The sequence below is a fragment of the Kryptolebias marmoratus genome, linkage group LG8 (genome assembly GCF_001649575.2).
Source record: "Kryptolebias marmoratus isolate JLee-2015 linkage group LG8, ASM164957v2, whole genome shotgun sequence".
NCBI lineage: Eukaryota > Metazoa > Chordata > Actinopteri > Cyprinodontiformes > Rivulidae > Kryptolebias > Kryptolebias marmoratus.
The window spans coordinates 29,084,477-29,107,095 of record NC_051437.1 but is presented as its reverse complement, the minus strand read 5'-3'; the positions used below and the strand labels follow the sequence as shown (position 1 = coordinate 29,107,095).

Below are 22,619 nucleotides of genomic sequence, written 5' to 3'. Positions count from 1 at the left end.
GCGGGCGCGGCGCTGACCGCTGCCGGGCTGGACACGGCGCGGGTCAGCCGGGGGCGTTTGGGCGGCGGCGGCGAGGTCACCGGGGTCAGGGTCATCAGGACGTTGTTCAGGTGCTGAGATTTACTCTTCAGCTCTTTGGCTCGTTTCCTGTGTTCGTCACACTGCTGCTCCAGAGCTGCAGGGAGGGAGAGGCTGTCAATCAAACTGCACACACATATACACCGGCCAAAACATTACGACCACCTAATTAACTCCAGGCAGCCGGAGGGACTCATTAAACAGGAAGTGAATTCACCGATTTCTAACCTGAAGTTTTAGAAACAGAAAAAAGGTAAAACGAGCAGAAAGCTAATATTAGCTGAACGGTAGCTAAGTCGTTAGCTTTCAAAGAGAGAATTTAAAGAAATATCAAAGAGAAATAAAAATAATTAAAGTTAAATGTTTCAAACAGTATTAAAGTTATAAAACCCTGAATGGAAGACGCTCTGAACGGGACCGACTCAGTTTTCTTGCATGTCGGTGGTCATAATGTTCTGGCCGATTAGAGGTTCTGGTACTGACCGGCGAGGCTGCGGGAGTACTGCTCTCGGTACCGGTCCATCTGGCTCTTGTGACTGGCCAGAACCTTCTTCACCAGGTCCAGCATCCCAAAGTTCTGCACGATGTTGTTGAGCAGAACCGCATCTGAAACCGAGACCGCAGAACGTTTTCCAAACCGAATCCTGACAAACCGGGCCTGAGGGCGTGGTTCTGACCTTTGACCTGCAGCGGCGGGTCACACACTCTCTCCTGCAGCCCCTTCAGAACCTCCTGCAGCTCCTTCTGGAAGTCCTCCACCACCTCCTCCAGAAGCCCCGCCTCCTTTAAGGAGCGCCAGAACGTCACCGAGTCCTCTGGAAACACGACACAAACTGGGTTTGAACTAGAACCGGGTCAGAGGGGCGGGTTCTGCGTGCCGGTCCATCACCTCCGATGGCTGTGACCCACTCTGAAGGTTCCTCCGCTGAGTCTGGAAACGATGCAGCCACTCCGTTCACTGAAACACAGAAACAGGCTGAGAGACGGAGGTCCAAAAGAACCAGAAGAACCAGAAGAACCAGAAGAACCTCCTACTGAGGAGGAAATCATTGGGAAATGAAACAAAGAAAAAAATAAAATAAAAAATATTCACCCCTGAGAAGGAAAGGTTCATCTAAAGGACGAGAAAACAAACTGTTCGGTTTAAAACGTGATATTGTTAGTGAGTTATTTCCCTTTTTTCATGTTCTGAGATCAGGAATTGGACCAGAACCCGACCCACGCCTCCAGAACTTACAATCAGCTGATGAGGACGAGGCGGACAGCAGGTCGGCGGCGGACTGATCGCCACCGATGGACACCTTCGTTCCCACCAGATCGATCTTGGTGCTGCGGCAGGTGTTGGAGCAGACCTTCGTGTGCTGGTAAAAGTCCAGCTCACCTGAATCCATGATCTTTCTGTGGAGGCAGAGGAGAGGAAACCTTTTAGGACATCAGGATGTCTGTTTCTGTGGCACTACTGCCCCCCTGTGGTGGAACTGAGCACTGCACATCAACAACAGGTTAAATGATTTAAGTTCTGTTCCGACCTGAGCATGGTGCCGTTAAGGCGGATGGCTCGCTTCCAGTCCTTTAAGGTGGATTTTCCTGCTAAACACACAAACTCTTTGGGGCTGATGAGCTGATCGTTGAACTGATGGAAGAAAAAGAAGTCAGACATCGTCTTCGTCACAAACCATGGGAGGAAAACCTTTGTCACACAGTCCAAACGTCCACCTGGACACATTTGACGTTGATCCCGGGACAGGCGAACTTCTTCCACACCAGCGTGGCCTTGGCGTCTCCGCAGGTGATGGGGTAGTAGACGTCGGCCTCCACGTCCACCTCCTCCGACAGTTTCACTGCAGAGACACGAACAGCCGACTGAACCTGAGAACGGCAGGAAGAACCTTGGAAATAATGATCTACTTATTTAAAGCGGTTGATGTTACCGATCAGCCCCTCTTCCTTTGACAGAGAATTGACTCTGCTGGCGTCACTTCCTGTTTCCACCGGAGCGGCAGCGAGGATGTCCTCCCTGAAAACAGACAGATTTTCCTGAAAGACCTGAACGACGATGGCTTCATCAGAGGCAGAACTGGGCTCAGATCTCTTAGAATCATGTTCATTTATTCAAACTGAACTACAGCTGATCCAGCCCTGTTTGTATACAAACAAACAAACAAACAAACGGTGCTCTGGAAGGAACAGATTTTTAACTAAATGACTCCAGTTTTGTTTTATGTCACAAACGCAGACAGATCTGGATACCAGCAGCAAAGAATGAAAAGAATATGGCACAAAATAAACTCTAAAAGTAACCGTTTGTTCTGTTTGAACCGATGAGCAGAAAACGTTTTTACCCAGCCTGAGGCGTCAGCTCCGCCGTCACCAGAACCGCTTTCTCCTCCTCCACCACGCCGGGGAACTCTTCGCCCACGGATTCTGGGAGGGTGACGATGACGACTTCGTTCATCTCCTGCATGCTGACGTCTGACGCCGCCATGATGGCCGCAGCTTGGAAACAGAAACACAAAGACGGCCTCATTATCGGAGAAGATTGTTGAAAAACCGGTTTTATAAAAAAATAAAAAGAGATTTCAAAAACACCAAAGTTTTGTTTCACAGAGAAGTGGTGACTGAGGTGATGCTTTTAAAACTTCAGTCCTGTGCAAAAGTCTTACTCCAGCTCTTAATTCTTTATATTTTCTTTCCAAAAAAAGTCTGACTTTCTTATAATCTTTTAAACTGGTCTTCAGCAACAGTTCTCCAGACTTTCTGAAGGTTTTCTTTGTGCTTTTTGTTTTATTATTTTACTTAATTTCTATTTTTGAACGTGACCATTTTTTAAAGAACTGGGCTTTTTGTTTCTTAAGCTACTAAACTTAGACTTTTAAAAGATTCATTTAAAAACAGTGTGATGTTTTCATCTTTCACTATAGTTATGAGCTGAAACAAAGTTCTCCAACTATTCTCCAAATACACTGACGAAAAAGGCTGGAGGTCACCTGATATGAGATTTCTTGTTTTTTTTGATACAACACTGATTTTTGTTTTGTTGTTGGTCAATATGTATTTTTTATTTAATAAAATACATCAAGAACTTAAAACATGTCCATTTAACAACCATTAGAAGGACTTGTACACATGAAATAACATAAAAGAACATTCTCACTTAAAAATGTGGGCTACAGAAAGATGGTTAAAGCTGCTGCATCTTAATTTTCTTGCTTGATATTTGATTAAATTAACGAACATGACTGGATGACGATTTTTTAAAAAGTGGACGATATCAGCCGATTAATCAATCAATACTTTCCATCCATTTTGGGTGCTTCCCATTTTAGAGAATAATGACAATATGTGAAGTAAATGAATTATTCTGTGTATTAAGCTACGCCGAAAGTCAGTCTGAGACATCACATCACTTTCCATGAATCCTTTAATTTCGCTTGTTTTGCTTATTTGCAGCAAAAACCCCATAAATGTACATTTGGTGAAATTTCTAAAGCAGTTTGGCGCGTCTTTTAAGAAGCTGAAGTTTGGACAAAACAGAATAAATCTTACCTTTACGTAAAATCAGCCGTCAGCTGGTTATTTTTTATTTTGCTCTGAGGATAAAACTTAAAAAATATTCCACCAAAGACGCTTCTGTAGGATATATTTAAACAAAAACAACTAAAATGCCGCCATCGGATCCATTTAGCTGGCAGCTGATCTCATTTAAATTTAATTAAAATTATTTATTTCCATGCCTGAACGATTAGAAAGGGTTTAAGCTCATATTGTCTTAAAATGAATGAATCCAGTAAAAAACAATCCTTTCTGTTCTGTAAACATTCGCCTCTTCCGGTTCTTCTTCTTCGTCTGTCATTTGGAGTAGATTCCTGTCTCCGTCTGTGGAGGACTAATGTCGCATTCGCTGGTGGCTGGGAAATCAGCCTGTCCGGGTTCTAAAGGGGAAAAAAAACTAGATAACTTTAAAATTCTGTCCAGATTTGACCGGTGTACGTGTTGCTTTGTTTCATCTGGACTTGATCAGAGGTGGCTTTGCGCTAAATTCAGCTTTGAAACGGTCATTTTTACGACATTTTTACAAATGAACGAAGGATTGGCCAGATTTGACGAACAGGACTGAGGTTTTTGAACTAAACATTGTTTCAGGCGGTCTAGATGCCAAAAAAGGTGATTTCTATAAATAAAATTAGGGTTTTACATAAACTAAAAGTATCTTAAAGAGTCTCGTCTAGCTTTAAGTTCACTCTTTTCAGATTTGATCAGTTAATGAAAGTAGATTTTCAAGTGGATCTGGTTCATAGTGCCAAGACGAACATGAACGCATGCGCAGTTCTGCTAAAAATGGCTGCCTGGTCAGAAAAAATACTGCAACTCCTCCGCCGAATGAACAACTTTTATTTACCAGGTAGCAAATAGCATGTAAACAGATTCACATTATAAGGAGTTATTTTGGATTTTAAAGTGTTTTTTCTACAGGTTCGAGTCGGAGCAGCTGTTTCCGGTTCGAGGTGGACGGGTCTCAGGTCGGCTGGGTTCCTCCTCACGTTGCCTCGCTGTTGAAGCGACACCCGCAGGTGTTCAGTCCGCCGCAGGGGGGCGCTGTTCGCCTCTGTCCCAGCCTGGACTCGTATGAGAGCAGGTCAGAAGCTGTGGACGCTGTCCTGCAAAGCCTGAGACAGGAGGACATCAGCTGTCTCCGAGGCTGGAGGGACGAGGTGAGGCTTCATTAATCTGGATTACTAACACTGTTTACATGGGTTAACTTGTAGTTGGATGCAGTTTAAACCAGCCTGATCTCATTAACCGAGGAGCAGTGGTTTGAAACAACTTTAATCAACTAAAAATAAGGATTTAAGCGGCAGAAATTAAACTGCAGCAAACAGGAGCAAAGATGAATCTGTGGTGCAGTTATTAAAACTGAACCAGTCAGTAATGTCAACTGAAACCGAGTCAGAAAGCAAATAAATTACAATAATCCAAATAAAAACTTACACCTGGTTCTCAGCGTAAGAACCAGGAAGTTTAAGGTTAATATAGCTTCAAGTTTTTACACAAAGCTGCTTTTAGTGTAAACATTTTAGTCCAGGTTTTGGGTCACCAAACACCAAAATGATCCTGAGACGATCTCCAGATATCAGCTTACAATTAAACACTTAATTTTTTATATATTTGCACCATAATTGTTACACAGAATTGAAACACAAGTCGTAACTTTTTTAAAATAACAGCATAATGGATGTTAATTCTGTCTGTGTCGTCATTATGCTCTGATTTAATGAGGTAATTCGTATTTCTGGATATCTAAACAGCCGACAGACGGGTTTGTTACTCTTATTTTATGAGTCTGAAGCTGAAAAGTTTGGGAACAAGTCGTCTAAGTGAAGCTAAGACTAAACCCATTCCTATGTGGTCCAGGTATCTAAAAAACAATAAAATTCCCATTCCGTGAGCCTTCAGTTATAATTTAGGGTTTCAGAAATCACTGTTTTAAAGAGTCTGCATTTAGTGAAGAATAATTTAATCTGGGTTTGAACGAGTTTTTGACCCGGACCTGTTTCAATCTGGTTTATGTCCTAAAAAAAGGAATAAAATGCCTATTTTTTAAAAAACTTAAGACTTATAGAGTAAAAGTTTTGTAAATCACAAACTGCTTTTTGTTCTTTTTGCTTTTATTAGAGAAAAATGAGTCCAAATTGAACATTTAAGGGATGTAGCTTTTAAACTTGAAACCCGTTCCAGCGTGGTCCAGAGGCCAAAAAAACACCAAAATGACCATTCTTAGAATTTACACCAGTAGACTTCAGGTTTTATAAATCCCAAACTGTGTTACTGATTCTGTTTTTCGTCTGGAAGGTTTTGGGCCAGTTTTTATCGGTTCTTATTGTTGTATTTTTGGAACCAGAGCTGAACAAGAACGGCCTCAACACTAAACATTCGGTGGAATTTCTCTTCGAGCTGCGGATTCAGAAGCTCAGTTTTTACCCGGCTCTGCCCTGAACCCCGGACCGAACCAGGCCAGAAACCTTCACTGAGGGGTCGGGATAATTAAAGGTTCAAATGCAGCCATGATGGAATGATGTTGGGAATACTGGGAATACTCAACCAATCAGAAACGTTCGCTGCGTCTCCGTAAAGGTTCAGAGTAGTTTCAAAAATGAGTCAGAAACAGCAGCCGCAGGAGTTTCTGCTGCTCTAATTTCCTGATCTGAGGGCCGTAAACATTATTCCTTGTTTTGAACCTACACGTTCGTAACGAGCAGATAAAAAGTGAATTATTCTGTTTTTTTCAGAGGTACAGCGTGATGCCCAGGTTCTCTGACGCACCTCTGATGTGGATGGAAAGAGCAGCTACGAGTAGGTTTCGGCCGGCGTCGGAAGGTCGTCGAGTTTCGCCTTTGTTGATGTTTTTTGAGCTGATTTCGCTGCTTCCCCGCAGGTCTGTTTGGTGTTAAGAGATACGGAGTTCATATAAACGGATACACGGTCGGTGACGGTGGGGAGGTCAGCATGTGGCTGGCACGACGGTCCAGAACGAAGCAGACGTACCCCGGACTTCTGGACAACATGGTGAGTGTTCGGTCCAGCTTCCCTGAACGTCCTTCTCCCAGGAATTAGCCTGAGCCGTCATCAACGGGACGGTTTGACGTTAGCGACCTCATTCAGCTGCTCCACCCTGAGACTCTGCCCCTAATGGAAACAAACCAGGGCTGTTAAAGGCTCAGAGGGAACAAGTTCAGGGTGAAACAGATAAATTCTCATCGTTTCCAGCTGGAAATGAATTGTGCTCCTCCACCACGCCAGTTTCAAAGATCTGAGAACTTTCAGACGGAGTGAGCGTCTCTCTGGTTCTCCAAACTGAGATCGCTCTGACGTGTCCCCGACAGGCGGCGGGCGGTCTGGCTGCTGGCGTCGGCATCAGAAACACTCTGATCAAAGAGTGCGAGGAGGAGGCCCGCATCCCAGCAGACATCGCTGCGACGGCTCGCCCGGTCTCCACCGTCAGGTGGGTTTGATTCGCCGCTAATCACCGAAGACGGCGACATCTGTCCCCGAAATAAAACCTCCTTCAATCTGCGCCTGATCCTGTGTTGCAGCTACACCTACGAGGACGAGGAGGGGGTGTTCCCAGAGAGCCAGTTTGTCTTTGATCTCCAGCTTCCTGTCGGGTTCAGACCCAGCATCGGGGACGGGGAGGTCCAGGACTTCTACCTGCTGCCGATAGAGGAGGTCCGTTTCCTGTTTCCTGTTTCCTGTACTACATCTTTTTTACCTGTAGAAATACATTTTGATTCCTTCAAAAACATCCCGTTTAAAATCGGCCTCAGCTGCTGGTTCAGCTCTCAGCGTCCTCAGATCGCTTCGTCCCGTTTCAGGTGAAGGACCTTCTGGCCGGAGACGACTTCAAACCCAACTCCGCCATGGTGGTCTTGGACTTCCTCATCAGACACTCGATCATCGAACCCGACGCAGGTTTGTGGCGTTTCAGCTTCTGGAACCAGGAACGTTTCGGCTGATGTTCGTAAACGCTGCTCGTTTCTTTCAGAGCCGTTCTATCAGGACTTCCTGACAGGACTCCACCAAACGCTGTAGGACAGCAGGACCTTCGAGGGACGCCGTAGGACAGCAGGACCTTCGAGGGACGCCATAGGACAGCAGGACCTTCGTGGGACGCCGTAGGACAGCAGGACCTTCGTGGGACGCCGTAGGACAGCGGGACCTTCGAGGGACGCCGTAGGACAGCAGGACCTTCGAGGGACGCCGTAGGACAGCAGGACCTTCGTGGGACGCCGTAGGACAGCAGGACCTTCGTGGGACGCCGTAGGACAGCGGGACCTTCGAGGGACGCCTTCGTTGTTCGTGTTGATCCCAGACTGAAGGCAGAGGACCTCCTGATGGCCGTGGACCGAGTCTGAAAGGTTGAGGCTCAAACTGAGAGTCCAGAAGAGTCCAGGGGGGTTCAGGAGGGTTCAGGAGGGTCCAGGCTGGGTTTTGGGTTAGGAGGGATTGAGTTCAACACTTTAAAGGCTTTCACATTAAAACAAGACACCATCGGCTCTAAATTAATTTTATAAAAACCTGTAACAGCCTGTATCTGTGTGTTCACTTGTCTGTTAGCAAAATATCTAATGAACCACTGGATGGATTTTAATTAAAAAGTAAATAAAGTAATCATTGGATGTCCGTCTACAACTGATTCAGTTTTTGAGTCAGCCTGATTCAAGATGGCCGCCACAGCCAACTGGCATTATGGCTGTAACTCAGTGAGATTCAGACACCGAGGTCGTAGCTGAGAGTCAGACTCTGCTTCAACAGGATGAAAATAAAACAAAAACAAAGTTTTTTTTTAAATTCTGATGAATTTATTTTTTTTCAGAATACCATAAAACTGCAGAAATCTGAAGAAAAGTCTGTATATAAAAGATTATTTCTCTTATAAATCCCTCAGGAAGCTGCTTGACTGTCAGAACTCACCAAGTGTGCACGACGACACTGACCTAAAGTTTAACGTTTGTGCAAATAAAACAAAGAAAAGCCAGTAGGATCTCACATCCAGTAACAGAACAGTGAAAAGAAGAGGTGTTTACATGCAGACGGGCGGAACCGAAAGGATCCAAATAAAAAAGCGGAGCCACACAAACAGCAGGCCTCAGTCCTGAAAGATGGACGGGATTATTCCTGAAAAAAGAAAGATTCCCCGTAAAGTTTGCTCTTTTTTTTAACCCTCCCTGGAAGTTTTTCAGTCTTAAGTCGATTAAAAGGATTTTGCTCATTTTACTGAATTTCTGATGAAACTTAACAGAAAGTTCTGGTTCTGGAGGGAAACTGATCTGTCTGTAAATAGTTTGAAATCAGCTGATTTCAGACGTGTTTGTTCCCCGAACAGAAGAAAAGATGTTTCCCTTTTATGTAAAAAGACAAACGTCTCCAAGAACTGCAGAATATCTGGGTTTTTATTCCGTCTCATTTAAACGAGTTTCTCTGAGACTAAAAGAGTCTGAAGCTCGTGAGGCGTTCAGGGGTTATTAGTAAATTCTAGCTGCAGAAATAAACCTTGATTAGTTTGATTTGGAAAGAAAAGTTGAAAGAATTCAGCCCTCGTTTCTTTAGGTTTCCCTTCCTCTGATCAGTCTGACCCCAGTTTCAGTCCAGGTGACAGGAAGTCCGGCTCCTCGGAGGTGACCTGACAGAACCGAGGGCTGGATCAAGACTTTCGCACACTAAGACTAGCCTCAGCTGGACTCTGAGGTCCAGATTAACACAAATCAGGACTTTAAATTCATGGTTATATTAATGATTTGTAGGAAAAAAGCAGAAAGGAAACTTAAAGGGATAGTTCAGCTCGTTTGAAGTGGGGTTCTGTGGAGAGTTTAAAGACAATATCTTACCTGTTGTAGAAAAAGTTTAATTCTGACCCAACTGACGAGCTAACGGCTAGTCAGAGCGGGGCTAAGACCTTAAAACGGCTCGAATGTCACACTTCATTCAGGAAGAGCTAATTTTCTGCTGGATTAACCGTTAATCTGAATCTAACGGCGGTTTTAGGACAACAGATCTTTGGTTTGAGCCGGAATGAGCAGAGGGTTTTAGGTGTTTAAAGTCGAGTCCAAATGAGCAAATTTTACAGAATTATTACAAGAATTAAGTTCTTGGCGGGCCGGTAAACATAACGTTGCAGGCAGAGCGGAAGTGGAGCCATCTACTGCAGGTGAGATGTTTACTGCTCACAACGTTCCACAGAACCCCATTAAAGCGTCTGAACTATAACCTTTAAAGAATAACTCGATTAAACCTGTTTTTATCAGATGTTTTATGTTTGAACGGGTCGATTCTTTCAGTTCTGGGTGAATAAAACAAAGAACGGCCTCCATCTGTGAGCCGTAAAGATTTATTAAAGATGGAGGCCGCGTCCTCGCTGTTCAGTCCTCTGCACTAGTTTAAAGTATCTCATAAACGTCTAAATGTTTGTCCTCCCTTTTCTGTTTGTTTCTGATGGCCTGCTCTGAATTAGTTTCAGTCATCCCCGTCATGCTGATTATAGATCTGCCCGCTGCGCCAACGAACCCGGAGGAATGTTTCAGTCTGGGACCAGACCCTCTATAGCACGCTGCAGCCGCCCTTCTTGTTGCGTTTCTTGGCCTGCAGCGCCGCCCTGGTGGCCATCTCGAACACCTCCCGCACACCGTCCTTCGTCTTGGCCGAGCACTCCAGGTAACCAAAGGCGCCGATCCGGTTGGCCATGTCCCTCGCCTCCTCCGACTTCACCGGTTCCTGCTCGCGGGAAGGGAAAAGCATGAAGCAACGACACCATATTTAAAAAAACTAAAGTTTTTAAAGCTCAACATCACTCCTTTAGACCTCTGATTTTAGTCATGGGAAGTCGTCCTCTTTCATATCTAAGACTTCAAAATGATTTTAATCTAACCTCAAGTGCAGAAATGAGACATTTTATAGATGCTGAGCTCTAATTTGGTGTGGTAGTAGCTGAGAGTCATCCCCAACACATCCTCCAAGCACTAAAACATCTGATGTGATCCAACAGTATCACACGAGGTTGTCCAAAAACACCATTAACATCTACAACTCATCAAAAGATGATTCTAGCTCTGAGCTCCAAAAGGCGGCGGGTGATATGCATTCTTTTAGGGAACTCTAAGCCTTTGATTTTATTACGTAACGAGACATAAAACCCTGGAATTAAAAGGAGGTAGAACTCGTTTTTTTGCAGCTTGAGACTTTTGCACGGAGCTGTGGGTGTAGTTTGATTATTTTTCTGCTCGTGTTTTAACCATCCTTGGTTCTGGGAGCTTTGTGCTGGAGGACGCTCGTCCTGCGTGGCTGGAATCCGGAGTATGTAACCTGAATGTGTAAAAACACGCGGCGGCGCGGCGCGGCGCCTCACCTGTTTCATCTTGGCCAGCTCTCTGCGGGTGTGCTCGTCATTTCGCAGGTCTTTCTTGTTCCCCACCAGAATAATCGGCACGTTGGGACAGAAGTGCTTCACCTCCGGAGTCCATTTCTCTGGAATATTCTCTGTATGGAAGACAAGGCGAGGAATGAGCGCGGAGCGGAGAGCTCGTTTTAAAAGACAAAGAAGGCAGGTGAGGTCAAACCTAAGCTGTCGGGGCTGTCGATGGAGAAACACATGAGGATGACGTCTGTGTCTGGGTAGGAGAGAGGCCTGAGGCGGTCGTAGTCCTCCTGGCCCGCCGTGTCCCACAGAGCCAGCTCCACCTGACAGGAAACACCACAACGCCACGTTACTTCTGAGGACATTTATTATTTATATCCTGTATTATTGTATGTTAAGACTTGTTGATCTGCGGATTCATGAATCGCTGCGTTGTTGTCCTGTTTCTTTAACCTGCTGAAGGTTTGAGCTCGAATATTTCCACCTAAACGTCTCAGAGATTCGATGATTTTCCGCCGTGTTTGTTGCTCAGACTACAGCCGGCCGACTGCAGGTCAGTCACATGACTCCAGCTGAGTCTCTTTAACAAACCAGAACATTTCTGAAGAGAAGCTGAAGGACAACCAACACGGCTTCTCTAAAGCCAGCCTCTCACCGGGCTGCGACTGATGAAGACTACGTGGCGATCAACATCAACGAGGAAGTCTCCAAATCGTCTGGAGGCCTTCACAGAGGTCCACGACATGTCGCTTAAACAACAAACGCGTTCAAAGAATTCTCTGAGAATAGCTGCAGAAATGTCGCAGGCGTCTCCATCCAAAGCTCCAGCCTCGGATGTCCTGCTTTAAAATCAACGCTGATGATAAATAATAATTATTAGAAAACAGGTTTCTAAAGTGGACTCCAGGAAATCATAAATGTGCTGCTGAGGTTTTAGGTTTAGGCTCTTTTTCCACAGCAGCTCATCACAAAGACACAATCTGCTCCCGTTTCTTTAATTAAATATAAAAAGAAGAAACATTACACAGTTTGACAGACAGAAAGTGAGGATTAAAGAGAAGTTAGATGAAAACAAACAGGATTTACTGCTGTTCCCTAAAAACCTGACTTTCAGATTCTGTTCATCTGCTGCAGACAGATTTAAAGTCCCACACTTCTTCTTTTATTTTAGAAACACACCACGCTGAGAGAGGCTAAAAAGAATTCATCTTGGCTCACCTGTTTCCCGTCCACCTCGATGTCCGCCACATAGTTTTCAAAGACGGTGGGAACGTAGACCTCGGGGAACTGGTCTTTGCTGAACACTATGAGGAGACACGTCTTTCCACAGGCGCCATCGCCGACAATCACCAGCTTCTTCCTGATCGCAGCCATCTGGAAAACAACAAAGAAAATTATATTTATCAGTAAATAAGTGTCAGGTTAAACGAGGCAAACCTTCATTTATCCGACTTTCAGCAGAACTCAGTGATGTCGGTGATGAATTACCAACCCAAGAATAAATTAGTGTGAATAAACTGAGGGTTTTAGGGTTTTTAAGAAACAGTTTCTGCTCTGCAGGTTTCATCACAAGTTTTCAGCTTTGAGTCTTTGGCAACAACGATTCTGCAGCTTCCTGTCCCGTCGTTCGTCTTCCTGTTTCTTCTCTAACCAGACCCCCAGATTCAAGTCAACCTACCCAGACATGAGGCCTGAGGCTGAGTGAAAACCTTAATTAAATTATGACAGCACAGGTTTTTAGGTCATTCATACACCAAAACAGAAAGTTTACATCATTCATGGAGTCCAAAGGAGGATCTCAGACACGTGTTTCTGACCTCAGAGTCCAGCTGTTCAGATTTACTTTGTTTTCTGGAGAAAAGAGTGTGACAAAATATAAAATATATACATAAAAACTGAAAGCTAATCGTGTAAAGTCAAAGTATTTTGCTTCCAAAGGGACTTTTGTCCTTTCTATCCAGTCATCTTATCATAAACCTTTGCATATAAACGGTCAGGCCACGAGTCGTTAAAAACCTTAAAGATGTTGGACGATTCAGGGAAAAAAACAGGACAAATTTCAGATTCAGGTCAGAAACTTTAACCTCTATAAACCCCAAAGAATTAAGGATGGAAGCTGCTAGGAGGCAAAATATAAATAAATATATTAATGTAAAATAGAAAGAAAGATTATGATATAGAAGATAAAGAAATAAGGGCTGGATCTTCATCACAGAACAAGTTTTTAAATAATAAGTAAAAAAATCTATCAGAAATCCGCATAAAAATGAGATCTAAATAAATATATCAGACTCTTTCTTACCATACTAATATATAGAACAATCTGACAAAAATAAATGTTGTTTTTCTGGGTTTCATGTGGAAATTACTTGAATATATTTCTATAAAGTTTGTAGTTTTTCCTGTTTTTTAATGTATAAGGGGGTGCCAAACCTTTTTTTTTTTTAATAAATTCTCCAACTTTATAACTTTCACATCACTGACAGTCCTTTTTAACCATTTATTTCAGCTATTAGAGGTTTGACTGGAAAACCTGTGTTGGTATTATAAGTTTTAACACCATTTTTCAAAACAAAAACGCAAAGAAATGTTTAAACTTTAGTTTCCTGGCGATTCGGAGAATGAAGTAAATTTACGTTTTATTTGATTTATTTAGCTCATATGTGAAGGACAGCAGTAACTATCAGCTCAGGCTTTGGTGAAAAGTTAAAAAAGACCCGAATGCGAGTTATTTTTTATGTATATTACAGTTTAACATTTTTTACGGAAGTGTTAGCTAACTTAGCCTAGCTCACAAGCAGCTAGCATTAGCTTGCTAACTTTGCTTAGTTTTTAGGGAACAATTAGCACTTTTGTGAAGCCGAAACCAACTATTTCGAACTCGTCTGATTCTAATAGTTTCACCGACACACAAAGCAGCTGGACAGAGGATCGATCCGAGCTGTGATTTAGAGAAAATACGATCGTTTTAAAAACAGATACTCGCCTTTCTTTTAGTTTTCCTGTTGGACCTATCAGTCCCGCCCCGGAGAGTGCGTGAAGAATGTGCCCGCCCCAGTTAACACTTTCAGCCAATGGGACGCGGGGAGATCATGACTGAAGGGGACACTGGCCAATCAACAGAAAGAATGCAGCTCCACCGGGTTTCTCTGACCCAATGATTATTTATTTATTTTATTTATTTTATTTATTTTATTTATTTTATTTATTTATTTATTTATTTATTTATTTATTTATTTATCCAACCAATGTTTTTTATACAAATAAAGAGACTGTCCCAACAAACACAAAAATAAAATGTTTTACAATGACATCATCTTGATTGTATAAACAGATTTAGGTTGGAGTGCACTGAACTGTAATAAAATGGATTTATTTTTTTCTGTATTTGATTAGATTTTGTTTGATTCTGACTTAGAGCATGTACTAAAACTTTTGAGGAAAATGCATCAGAATTGTGAAAACTAAATGAGATGAAGGAAAGTGTTTCCTTTCTCCATAACAGGGAATAAAATGGGCTTTCAGTCCTTTACATATATTATTAAACCTATTTCTTTTATTTATTAACCTTTATTAACCTTTATTTAGCCAGGTAAGTCCCACTGAGATCTCAGATCTGTAAACTAAAATCAGTAAACTAAGTTACATTTACAGACCTGTATAAGAAAAATAAATACTCAACAAGGGCAAAAATCTAAGCTTTACATTGTTGCTTATTATTTACTATAATAATAATAGATGAGGTTTTGACACTTGTTGAAGTTATGCTCAGAAACTCTTGTTTTTTCTCTCATGCGCAGGTCGGTGCGCATCACGTGGTTTCCCTCAGCCAATAGACGTTGAGCTCGATGGTCATTGGCTGGTTTTAAAGAGGAGGCGATTTAAACGGAAACACTGAGCTCCGCGCGACGGTTGTGTATTTTTTTCTCTGTGACGGTTTGAGAGCGGGCGTCCGCGGTGACACTTGACGACTTTTTTCTGTATTTTCCTACAAATAAACGTTCAGGTTTGAAAGTTTTTATGTTTTACAACATAGCCGGGGGGAGTAGGGGTCCGTTCCTGTGATTTTCTCCGAGTCAGGCGGTCATTTGGAGGGATGTATTTCTTGTTTCCGCAGGCGGATGGTGTGTTAACGTTAATGCTAGCTCGCCCGTTGTTGTCTTTATCCTGAAACGGAGGGATGTTTGCAAACCTGCAGCGTTTCTTATACAGCATTTATCCATTTTAGGTAACTTTGAGGAGGAAAAGGGGAGGCTGTGATTATCATGACCGAAGCTTCTGAACGCTACGAGTTCGATGCTCCGTCCCACGTCGTCGACTTTAAGGAGCTGATAGACGCAGAAACCGACGATGAATGGTTCGGTAAGTTTCACACATTCATCCAAAAAACAGGTTTTATTTCAGGGCTTCTGTGTGTTCCCACACACACCACCAGACCATTCAGTTCGGGTAAACTGCAGAAAAATGTTGTTTTTTCTAAATCTAACAACAATGGACACTTAGGGAAGGGTTGTTTTTATACAGGAAGTTGTTTTCAACTTTTACGGAAGCCTGTCATTTCAAAACAAAGAGATAAAAGCCAAAACAACTGGTCTTCTCATCTCATCAATGTAACTTTCATCTATCCCTTGAAAGTTACATTGAATATAGAAAAGATCATTAAGAACAACTTACTGAGTCAATAAACAAACGTTTTGCTTCCCTTTATGCAGAATTGGCTGTGATTTATGGTGGAATTTATCACTGATCACAGGTAGATTCTTCTACCCAGTGGTAGATGTTTCTCTTCTCATCCGATGAGCTTTATCACCTCCAAACAGCAGAGCGTGGAGTTTCAAGCTTTTAAAGCTGAGATGTTCTGTAAGATGGATTCATATGCAGATTAAACTCCCTCCCCTCCCTCCTGAGGGTCATTAGGGTCTTTGTTTTTATGACTCACATGCATGAAGGTCCTGATTGGTGTTAAACTGACTGGGGATCAGGCCTAGTGCTCCATTGGAGGTTTTAGAAAGCTGAAATCTTCCTGAGATCTCATCCTCTGTGGAGGTTTGAACATTCCTCTCTGCACTGACCTGCAGACACCACACCGCTCAGTCTGTCCTCAGGGCGGACCGGCCTCCGCGTCTTCTGGGCGGACCGGCCTCCGTCTCTGAGTCCTGTTGGGTCTGAAGTGGACCTGGGTAGTGTGTTCTGTTCAGATACTTCAGCAACTCAAAGGACAACAATGTTTGCGTTTGTTCTTCTTTTCCTCCCTGTTCTCCTGATTGGAGAGCTTTTATTTTAATTATTCCACAATAATCCAAACAAAGCAGCATCTCTTCCATCTTCTTCAGACAAACGGTTGAAAGTTAGCTTTGAGATTGAACAGTTTTATGTTTTGGAAAACTGTGGATTGTGACAATTAATTTTAATGTTTGACTCTGAGCAGAACAACACACCGGGGGGGCAGACATTCACCTCATCACCCCTTCAAGACCAGAGCAGATGTTAAAACAGGCTGACACATCTGGAGCTGAAGGTGAGGACTTTCATAATAATCATATTTACACTGCTTGGAAATTCTACAGTTTTATTAGATTTTTATTCAAACCTGTCTGGTTTCAGGTCAGAATGTTTCTGCGTCTCCGCCATCAAACCTCGTCACATCCTGGGGCCCTGAAGCTGCTCAACCAAAGAAGAAGCAGAAGAACGTTGATGTAAACCCCGCTCAGCCACGCAGGTACAAACAGCATCATGACTGCATTTATTTAAAAACACAGTCAGGGATGAGGGTTAGACTTCACGTTAAACATCTGAGCTGTGTGTGATTCGGTCTAAACTCTTATTGGTTTCAGGGTTTCAAAGCGTAAAGAGGCGAGCAGCGGTCCGGCTGCTCCTCCGTCTAAGAAACACAGAGAGTGAGTCGGCGCCACGCTGCGATCTCCAACGTGTGCGATCAGAGTCGAGTTCAGCTGCAGGTTTCTCTAACTGTCCTTGTCTGATGTAGGAACCCCGTTCCTCTGAAGCCCCGGGCCAGTTTCCGCCGGAGCGAGCGGCTCATCTCCAAGACGACACAAAAAGGTCATGAAGCTTCTTCCAGCAGCAAACACACAGAGTGAGTCCATCACAAACCGGGAGAGGCAGAGAAGTTTCTTTGGATATCAGGATGATTTTTATTCCTGCTAACTACCTGTTCCTAAATCCTGACGCAGCGTCCACAAGCAGAAAAACTTTAATTAGTGTCCAAGATGATACATAAACGTTCTGTTTTTATCATAGTAAGATGGAAGAGATTCAGACTCATGTATACCTTTGTCCCGACAGGCCGAGCTCCTCCGAGGAGCTGGAGTTGGAGCGAATCAGAAACCTGCAGAAGGAGGTGGCTCTGCATCGCAGGAAGAACGAGGCCAGCTACAGAGCTGCTCTGGCCGGCAGTGAGTGGAAATACAGCGGGAACGGCACAATATTTTCACCGTGTTTCTAGGATCTGAGGTGTTGATCGTTGTTGTTTTCAGATCCGCCACCGAAGAAGATGGTTCTGTCCACGACGGTCCCCAAAGACTTCCACTTCAACACGGACACTCGGGTTAAAGCCTCCACTTCCTCGAACCCGTCGCACAAAGAAGTCGACTTCATTCATCAGCTCAGAAAACCCTCGTCTCCTGTAAGCAGGAGTCCTGAAACATCCCTGAACTCCTTCAGTTCAGATAAAATGAATCCAACTCACAGAGCCAATCCCTGTTCTTGTTTTGAAGGCGAAAGCTCGAAGGGGAGCCACAGTTCCCAAACCGTTCAACCTGTCGGCGGGGCACAGGAAGAAGGAGGAGGAGGAGTCCGGCAGCTACGTGCCCATGGCTCAGCAGATCGAGCAGTTCCAGAAGAGGACCCCCACCCGATACCACATGCACAGCCGCAGGACCCAGGAGAGAGGTGGGGCTGCACCTTCCTCTGCATCCGTCGACCTTCTCTGGTTTTCAGCCAGAATCTCACAGGACTGTCAGACACTAGTTAGACACTCAGATTAGTGTTGTTATCACAGTCGCAGTCCATTCATGCTTTGTCGTCCTGTTTTTGTGATGTTTCGTTTTAATCCTTTGGACGTTTTGTCGTCTCAGGACCGTCTCCGGTCAAAGGTCTCCACCTGAAGCTCACTCAGCCTCAGTCCCCCTACCTGATGACCCGGCAGAGAAGCCGGCCGGCCGTCGTGAAGAGCAGCTCTGAGGTGGAGGCCGAAGAGCTGGAGAAACTTCAGAAGTAAGCGGCTTCGCTTTGAGCGCCGCCGGGTTTTTGTAAAGTTAAAAGTCAAGCGTCGCTTTAAGCGCCGGTGTCATTTCCAGGTGTAAGATCAAGGCCCTGGAGCTGAACAAAAAGATCCTGGAGAGCGCAGAGGAGCTGAAGAAGCCGGCGGTGAAGGAGCCCACCGTCCCTGAAGGGTTCGAGCTGGAGATAGAGAAACGTCTCCAGGAGAGACGGACCAAGAAGCCCGAGGAGAGCGAGGAGAAACCCCTCAGCTTCAAGGCGAAACCTGTCCCCAAGAAGGTCCTGGAGGGGGTTGTGGTGAGCGTCCCGAACAGGAAACAGACGGAGACACAACAACGTTTTAAAGACGTTTGATTTCTGATATTGCCTCCTGTCTGCAGGGATTACCTGAAAAGAAGGTTCCTTTTCCAACGGTACCAGAATCTCCAGCGTTTGCTCTGAAACAGAGGGTCCGACTGGAGCGGAAGGTCGAAGAAGTAAGAAAACATTTCTTCTTGCCTCAGTTTGCTCCTGTTTGCCTTTCAGAGGCCTCTAATAGTTTTCTCTCTCCAGGCGAAACCGCCGTCCCCGATCAAAGCTCAGCCCGTTCCTCACTCCGGCATCCCCTTCCAGCCCCGGCTCCCCGAGAGCCACCAGATGGAGGTCTGTCCCTTCAGCTTCGAGCAGAGGGAGAGGGAACGGCAGGCTCTGAAGGAGAAGAAGCTGGAGGAGCTGAGAAACGGAGAGGTGGAGCGTCGCTCATCCAGAACCAGAACCGGCACTGCCTCAGAGTCCAGGTGATCTCACTTCGTGTCCTCTGAATGTTCCAGGTGCCGCAGTTCAAGGCGCAGCCGCTGCCGGACTTCAGCACCGTGGTCCTCCCCGAGAAGAAGAAGCTGGACCCCACCAAACCAGAACCGTTCAAACTGCTCATCGAGCAGCGAGGAGCCGTGAAGAAGAGCCTCTGGGAGGAGATGGTACCGCAGAACCCCCGATTCTGGTCAGAACCGCTCCGAGCGACGGGTCTGTAAGCCGACTGACCGCCTGTCTCCGCCTGTCTGCGTCCCGCAGGTCAAGAAGGAGCAGAAACTCCAGGAGGAGCAGATGGTGTTCAAGGCCCGGCCCAACGTGGTCACTCATAAAGAACCCTTCAGACCCCAAAAAGAGAGCCGGCACCTCGTGGGTAAGACCAGGAGAGCTGTCTCAGCTGTGAAAACACAAAGCAGACCTGATCATAAAACATTCCTGGAGACTTTCTGGCTGCATCTGTTTTTCTGTCGAGCACCGAAGAAGCGGCAACAAATCAGCTGATTTAAAGTTTTTTACTGAAATAGTTTTAGTTAAATTAAATTCTCCTGAAACATCCAATCCTGCCTGATTGTTGCAGCTTCAGACTCGTTCTTTCAGTGTTTTGGTTGTTTTGGTTCTGGCGCCCCCTGCAGACACCCTCAGGTGTCCTGAGGACTGTTGGAGCTTCGCCCGGCGAGGCTGCAGCGCTCCTCAGCGTCTCGTGTCTCACCATGTCCTTGTTGTCTTTGCCTCCGTCCTCCTGGGCTCTCCTGAGAAGACATTCGTTCTTCTGCAGGGGTGGAGCCCTTCGAGCTGGCCACGGAGCACCGCGCCAAGGAGTGGCAGGAGTACGAGCAGCTGAAGGCCGAGAAGGAGGTCCTGAGGGCGCGCATGGAGGAGCAGCAGAGACGGGAGGAGGAGCAGAGGGAGCGCGAGGAGATCGCCAGGCTGCGGCAGGAGCAGGTGAGCCAACCGCGCCCCGCCGTCTGAACCTTTTGAGTCGCGTTAAAGCTCGAGTCCTGAGGTTCTGTCCTCCTGGTCTGCAGGTCCACAAGGCTCGGCCCATCAGACACTATAAACCCGTCGCCGTGAAGAAGAGCGAGCTTCCTCTGACTGTCCCGGAGTCGCCCAACTTCTCCGACCGCTTCCGCCTGTAAGCAGCTTCACCCGCCTGCTGCAGATCTTTTTATCGTGCTTTTATTTTCCTTTTTAACTGTATTAAAGGTTTACATTCAAAGTGTTTGAAGCTGGAAATGTGTTTCCCTGAACGACTCTTAGTCCAGATGACTCCTGTCAGCTGTGGATGAATAGATGAATGTGTGAATGTGTGGATGAATGGGTGAATGAAGAGCTGTACAAGTGCAGACCACTTACTGTTTAGAAATATTTACAAATAAATGAAAAGATAATAGTAATGCTAAAGAACCTTGAATGCAGGTTCATTTATCTTAATAAAAATTTTAATCAATTAGCTCATAAAATAAAGTTTGAATCCAGTCAGATTTTTAAGTTTTTAATCAAAGAATCATCTAACAGTTGTTGGTGTGTTTTAGAGCCATTTAACTCCAAGTTTTAGGTGTTCTGATGTCAAAATGTTCAAAAACTGCCTGAATTATGAAAACAGGATTCAGGAAATGTAGGATTTCATTGAAAAACCTGAATAAATATAAGAGCAGACATCCACAACGCTGCGTCTTCTTTCAGCCGTTTTTATCCAACTAAAATTTATTTTACATTTTAAAGAGAATCAAACATCGGATCACATCCATCACCGCTCGGAGGAAAATCTACCAGGAAGTCTGGATTTTATTAAACATACAAAACAAATAAATAAAAGCGTCTACAGAGAGTTTCAGTCCATTTCTTTGGATACAGAAAAAAAAGCACCGAGCTGCTGAAGGTGAAATTTAACACCTTAAAACAGTTTCTTTACAATCAAACCTCCAGACCAAACGGAATCGTTTTTACAGACGACGGCGGCTGAACGGGAGGAAACAGGAAGTAGATGAGTCCTTCTGGGACTCCGGAGCGTCTAAAATACAACTTCAGAAACAAAATAAGACGTCTAATCCCTGATTAGAGCAAACTACGTTACCCACAATGCATTGCTGGAACAAAAATTATTTTTTACATCAAAAGTTGGAGGCGGAGCTGGGAATGACGTCGACTCGAGTTCATGAGTTAGTTTACAGACAGAAATCGTTCCTGGTTTTTAAATCAGGCTCTGTTGGGTTTTGGGAAACCTGCATCGTCTTTCTCACACATGGGAACGATAATCCTGCTGCAGCTGCTGACAAATTCAACAAACGACGTGGAGAAATCAGCAGAAATCCCCTTAAAGCCGTATGTGACCTGGCAGCGACTCGAGAAGGAGTCTCAGAACATTCTCGGGTTAGTTTCTGAGTCAGAAGAAGAAACGTCTGAGACGGTCTGAGCACAGATGGAGATCAAATTAAGAGACTGTGACTAAACGTGCTGAAAGCATCGATTCTGAGTGACTCCAGGTGAAACTGATTAGCTGGAAACAGTCTCCAGAATGTCTCCAGGTTGTCTCCAGATCGTCTCACGGCGTTTGCGAGGACTCTTAACTTCCTCGCCTGAGTCTCAAAGAGTGAATAAAAGCTTTTCTGACAGGTTAGTGTCTCTAACGGTCATGGCTCGGCGAGATTAGAGGATGAAACACTTTTCCTTTTTCGAGCAGCTCAATAACTGGACTCCTGTCGACTCGTTCCGGACGTCGTTCCCAGCTCCGACGTCTCTAATTTAACAGATCAGAACTCGGGTGAAAGATTCAGGAGAAAGTGGAAAAAATCTTCCTGTTGGTAATTTAGAAAAGGTCCTTAAAACGCCATCATGATAAAGTTCCCATGATGCCTCAGCTCAGTGGAAAATAAAACAAAGATAATCGGGGCCCAGTGTGACGCAGAAACGTTTTCCACGGCGTTGGGTCTGGGCGGAAGTGGCGCTCAGGGGTCCACGAAGGACACTGCGATGTAGCGGACGCCGGCAGTGGTGGGTAGGCCTTCGTGGTAGTGGGTGAGGCGTCCCGGGTGCATGAGGGCCCAGCCTCGGCGGGGGGCCTGGATGGAGCAGTCGTAGCGCAGGAACCGACAGCCACCGCCCTGCGGGGACATGGACACACATCCGAACTCTTTAAATCTGATTATTCACTAAAAACAACATCAATCAGACTCTCAGTGCGTTAAAACTGAGTTATCTTTTAAAATATGGTGTCGAACAGATGAGAGAAATGAGAAAACACGAGAAAAAACAGAAAAAAAGTAACTTTTTAACTCGAGTTTCTGCAGCTAAATATCAGATTTTCCGACAAACAGGAAGTGAGCAGAAAGGTTTCCACAATAAGAGCGGAAAACGGCGGGGAATTAAACGGAACACGACCCGAACTCGACCCGTTTGGACCCGGCTGCAGTGCATGCTGGGAGCTCACCTGGTAGTCGACGCCCACCTGGTTGAGGGCGATGTTGATGGTGAAGGTGGAGGCGTCGTGGTGCGGCCGCAGAGACGGCTGCTCGTCGGGTTTGTACCGGACCACGAAGGCCAGCTCGAAGTGGGCCTGGGAGAGCAGGAGACACGGGCCGGGTCAGAACTTTGACAGGGTCAGAACTTT

The 22,619-nt window shown here is 45.0% G+C and overlaps 5 protein-coding genes across 7 annotated transcripts in view; 2 read left to right on the top strand and 3 right to left on the bottom strand.

Moving 5' to 3' along the window:
- The window catches only part of gmeb2 (glucocorticoid modulatory element binding protein 2), a 4,604-nt gene extending 676 nt beyond the window's left edge, over positions 1–3,928 (bottom strand). Inside the window, exons 1-10 of the mRNA XM_037976972.1 lie at positions 3,625–3,928; positions 2,421–2,574; positions 2,010–2,095; positions 1,795–1,919; positions 1,608–1,711; positions 1,316–1,476; positions 968–1,036; positions 756–893; positions 562–684; positions 1–175 (exon numbers count right to left, since the gene is read on the bottom strand). Of these exons, the coding sequence (XP_037832900.1) occupies positions 1–175; positions 562–684; positions 756–893; positions 968–1,036; positions 1,316–1,476; positions 1,608–1,711; positions 1,795–1,919; positions 2,010–2,095; positions 2,421–2,563 (1,124 nt within the window). The 5' untranslated portion in view covers positions 2,564–2,574; positions 3,625–3,928. The remainder of the gene's footprint in view (positions 176–561; positions 685–755; positions 894–967; positions 1,037–1,315; positions 1,477–1,607; positions 1,712–1,794; positions 1,920–2,009; positions 2,096–2,420; positions 2,575–3,624) is intronic.
- Positions 3,929–4,028: 100 nt separating this feature from the next.
- Positions 4,029–7,912, top strand: tpk2 (thiamin pyrophosphokinase 2). The gene is made up of 8 exons (XM_017438806.3): positions 4,029–4,480; positions 4,552–4,790; positions 6,366–6,429; positions 6,512–6,642; positions 6,960–7,078; positions 7,170–7,302; positions 7,449–7,545; positions 7,619–7,912. Exons 1-8 carry the CDS (start codon positions 4,342–4,344, stop codon positions 7,663–7,665), a joined length of 969 nt encoding a protein of 322 aa, XP_017294295.2. The 5' UTR covers positions 4,029–4,341; the 3' UTR covers positions 7,666–7,912.
- Positions 7,913–8,422: 510 nt separating this feature from the next.
- LOC108249419 (transforming protein RhoA-like) lies at positions 8,423–14,027 on the bottom strand. Its single transcript, XM_017438808.3, has 5 exons — positions 13,971–14,027; positions 12,203–12,358; positions 11,187–11,307; positions 10,976–11,106; positions 8,423–10,344 (listed from the first exon to the last, which is right to left on the bottom strand). The coding sequence occupies exons 2-5, from the start codon at positions 12,356–12,358 to the stop codon at positions 10,171–10,173; spliced, it is 582 nt and encodes a 193-aa protein (XP_017294297.1). The 5' UTR covers positions 13,971–14,027; the 3' UTR covers positions 8,423–10,170.
- Positions 14,028–14,857: 830 nt separating this feature from the next.
- On the top strand, positions 14,858–21,788 carry tpx2 (TPX2 microtubule nucleation factor). 3 transcript variants are annotated; one of them, XM_017438789.3, is made up of 17 exons: positions 14,858–14,990; positions 15,213–15,346; positions 16,413–16,502; positions 16,589–16,703; positions 16,819–16,881; positions 16,971–17,078; positions 17,288–17,397; positions 17,479–17,627; positions 17,719–17,893; positions 18,079–18,217; positions 18,301–18,520; positions 18,604–18,699; positions 18,776–18,949; positions 19,033–19,179; positions 19,274–19,385; positions 19,788–19,954; positions 20,038–21,788. In XM_017438789.3, exons 2-17 carry the CDS (start codon positions 15,250–15,252, stop codon positions 20,146–20,148), a joined length of 2,073 nt encoding a protein of 690 aa, XP_017294278.1. In that variant the 5' UTR covers positions 14,858–14,990; positions 15,213–15,249; the 3' UTR covers positions 20,149–21,788. The 3 variants fall into 3 exon arrangements, with proteins under 3 accessions (XP_017294278.1, XP_017294277.1, XP_037832899.1); XM_017438788.3 differs by having other exon boundaries at positions 19,770–19,954; XM_037976971.1 differs by having other exon boundaries at positions 14,883–15,108; positions 19,770–19,954.
- Positions 21,789–21,957: 169 nt separating this feature from the next.
- Positions 21,958–22,619, bottom strand: part of plod1a (procollagen-lysine, 2-oxoglutarate 5-dioxygenase 1a) — a 19,202-nt gene continuing 18,540 nt past the window's right edge. The window contains exons 18-19 of the mRNA XM_037976970.1: positions 22,440–22,565; positions 21,958–22,113 (exon numbers count right to left, since the gene is read on the bottom strand). Coding sequence (XP_037832898.1) covers positions 21,958–22,113; positions 22,440–22,565 — 282 coding nt within the window. The remainder of the gene's footprint in view (positions 22,114–22,439; positions 22,566–22,619) is intronic.

Excerpts from the sequence above, each read along its gene's own strand:
- tpk2 (XM_017438806.3), top strand. The coding sequence starts at position 4,342 with ATGAAAGTAGATTTTCAAGTGGATCTGGTTCATAGTGCCAAGACGAAC. Across the intron at positions 6,643-6,959 it reads CCGGACTTCTGGACAACATG|GCGGCGGGCGGTCTGGCTGC; the intron begins GTGAGTGTTCGG and ends TGTCCCCGACAG. Across the intron at positions 7,079-7,169 it reads CGCCCGGTCTCCACCGTCAG|CTACACCTACGAGGACGAGG; the intron begins GTGGGTTTGATT and ends CCTGTGTTGCAG.
- tpx2 (XM_017438788.3), top strand. The coding sequence starts at position 15,250 with ATGACCGAAGCTTCTGAACGCTACGAGTTCGATGCTCCGTCCCACGTC. Across the intron at positions 17,628-17,718 it reads TCAGAAAACCCTCGTCTCCT|GCGAAAGCTCGAAGGGGAGC; the intron begins GTAAGCAGGAGT and ends CTTGTTTTGAAG. Across the intron at positions 19,180-19,273 it reads AGAGCCTCTGGGAGGAGATG|GTCAAGAAGGAGCAGAAACT; the intron begins GTACCGCAGAAC and ends TGCGTCCCGCAG.
- LOC108249419 (XM_017438808.3), bottom strand. The coding sequence starts at position 12,358 with ATGGCTGCGATCAGGAAGAAGCTGGTGATTGTCGGCGATGGCGCCTGT. Across the intron at positions 11,308-12,202 it reads TCGAGGTGGACGGGAAACAG|GTGGAGCTGGCTCTGTGGGA; the intron begins GTGAGCCAAGAT and ends GTTTCCTGTCAG. Across the intron at positions 10,345-10,975 it reads AGCTGGCCAAGATGAAACAG|GAACCGGTGAAGTCGGAGGA; the intron begins GTGAGGCGCCGC and ends TCCCGCGAGCAG.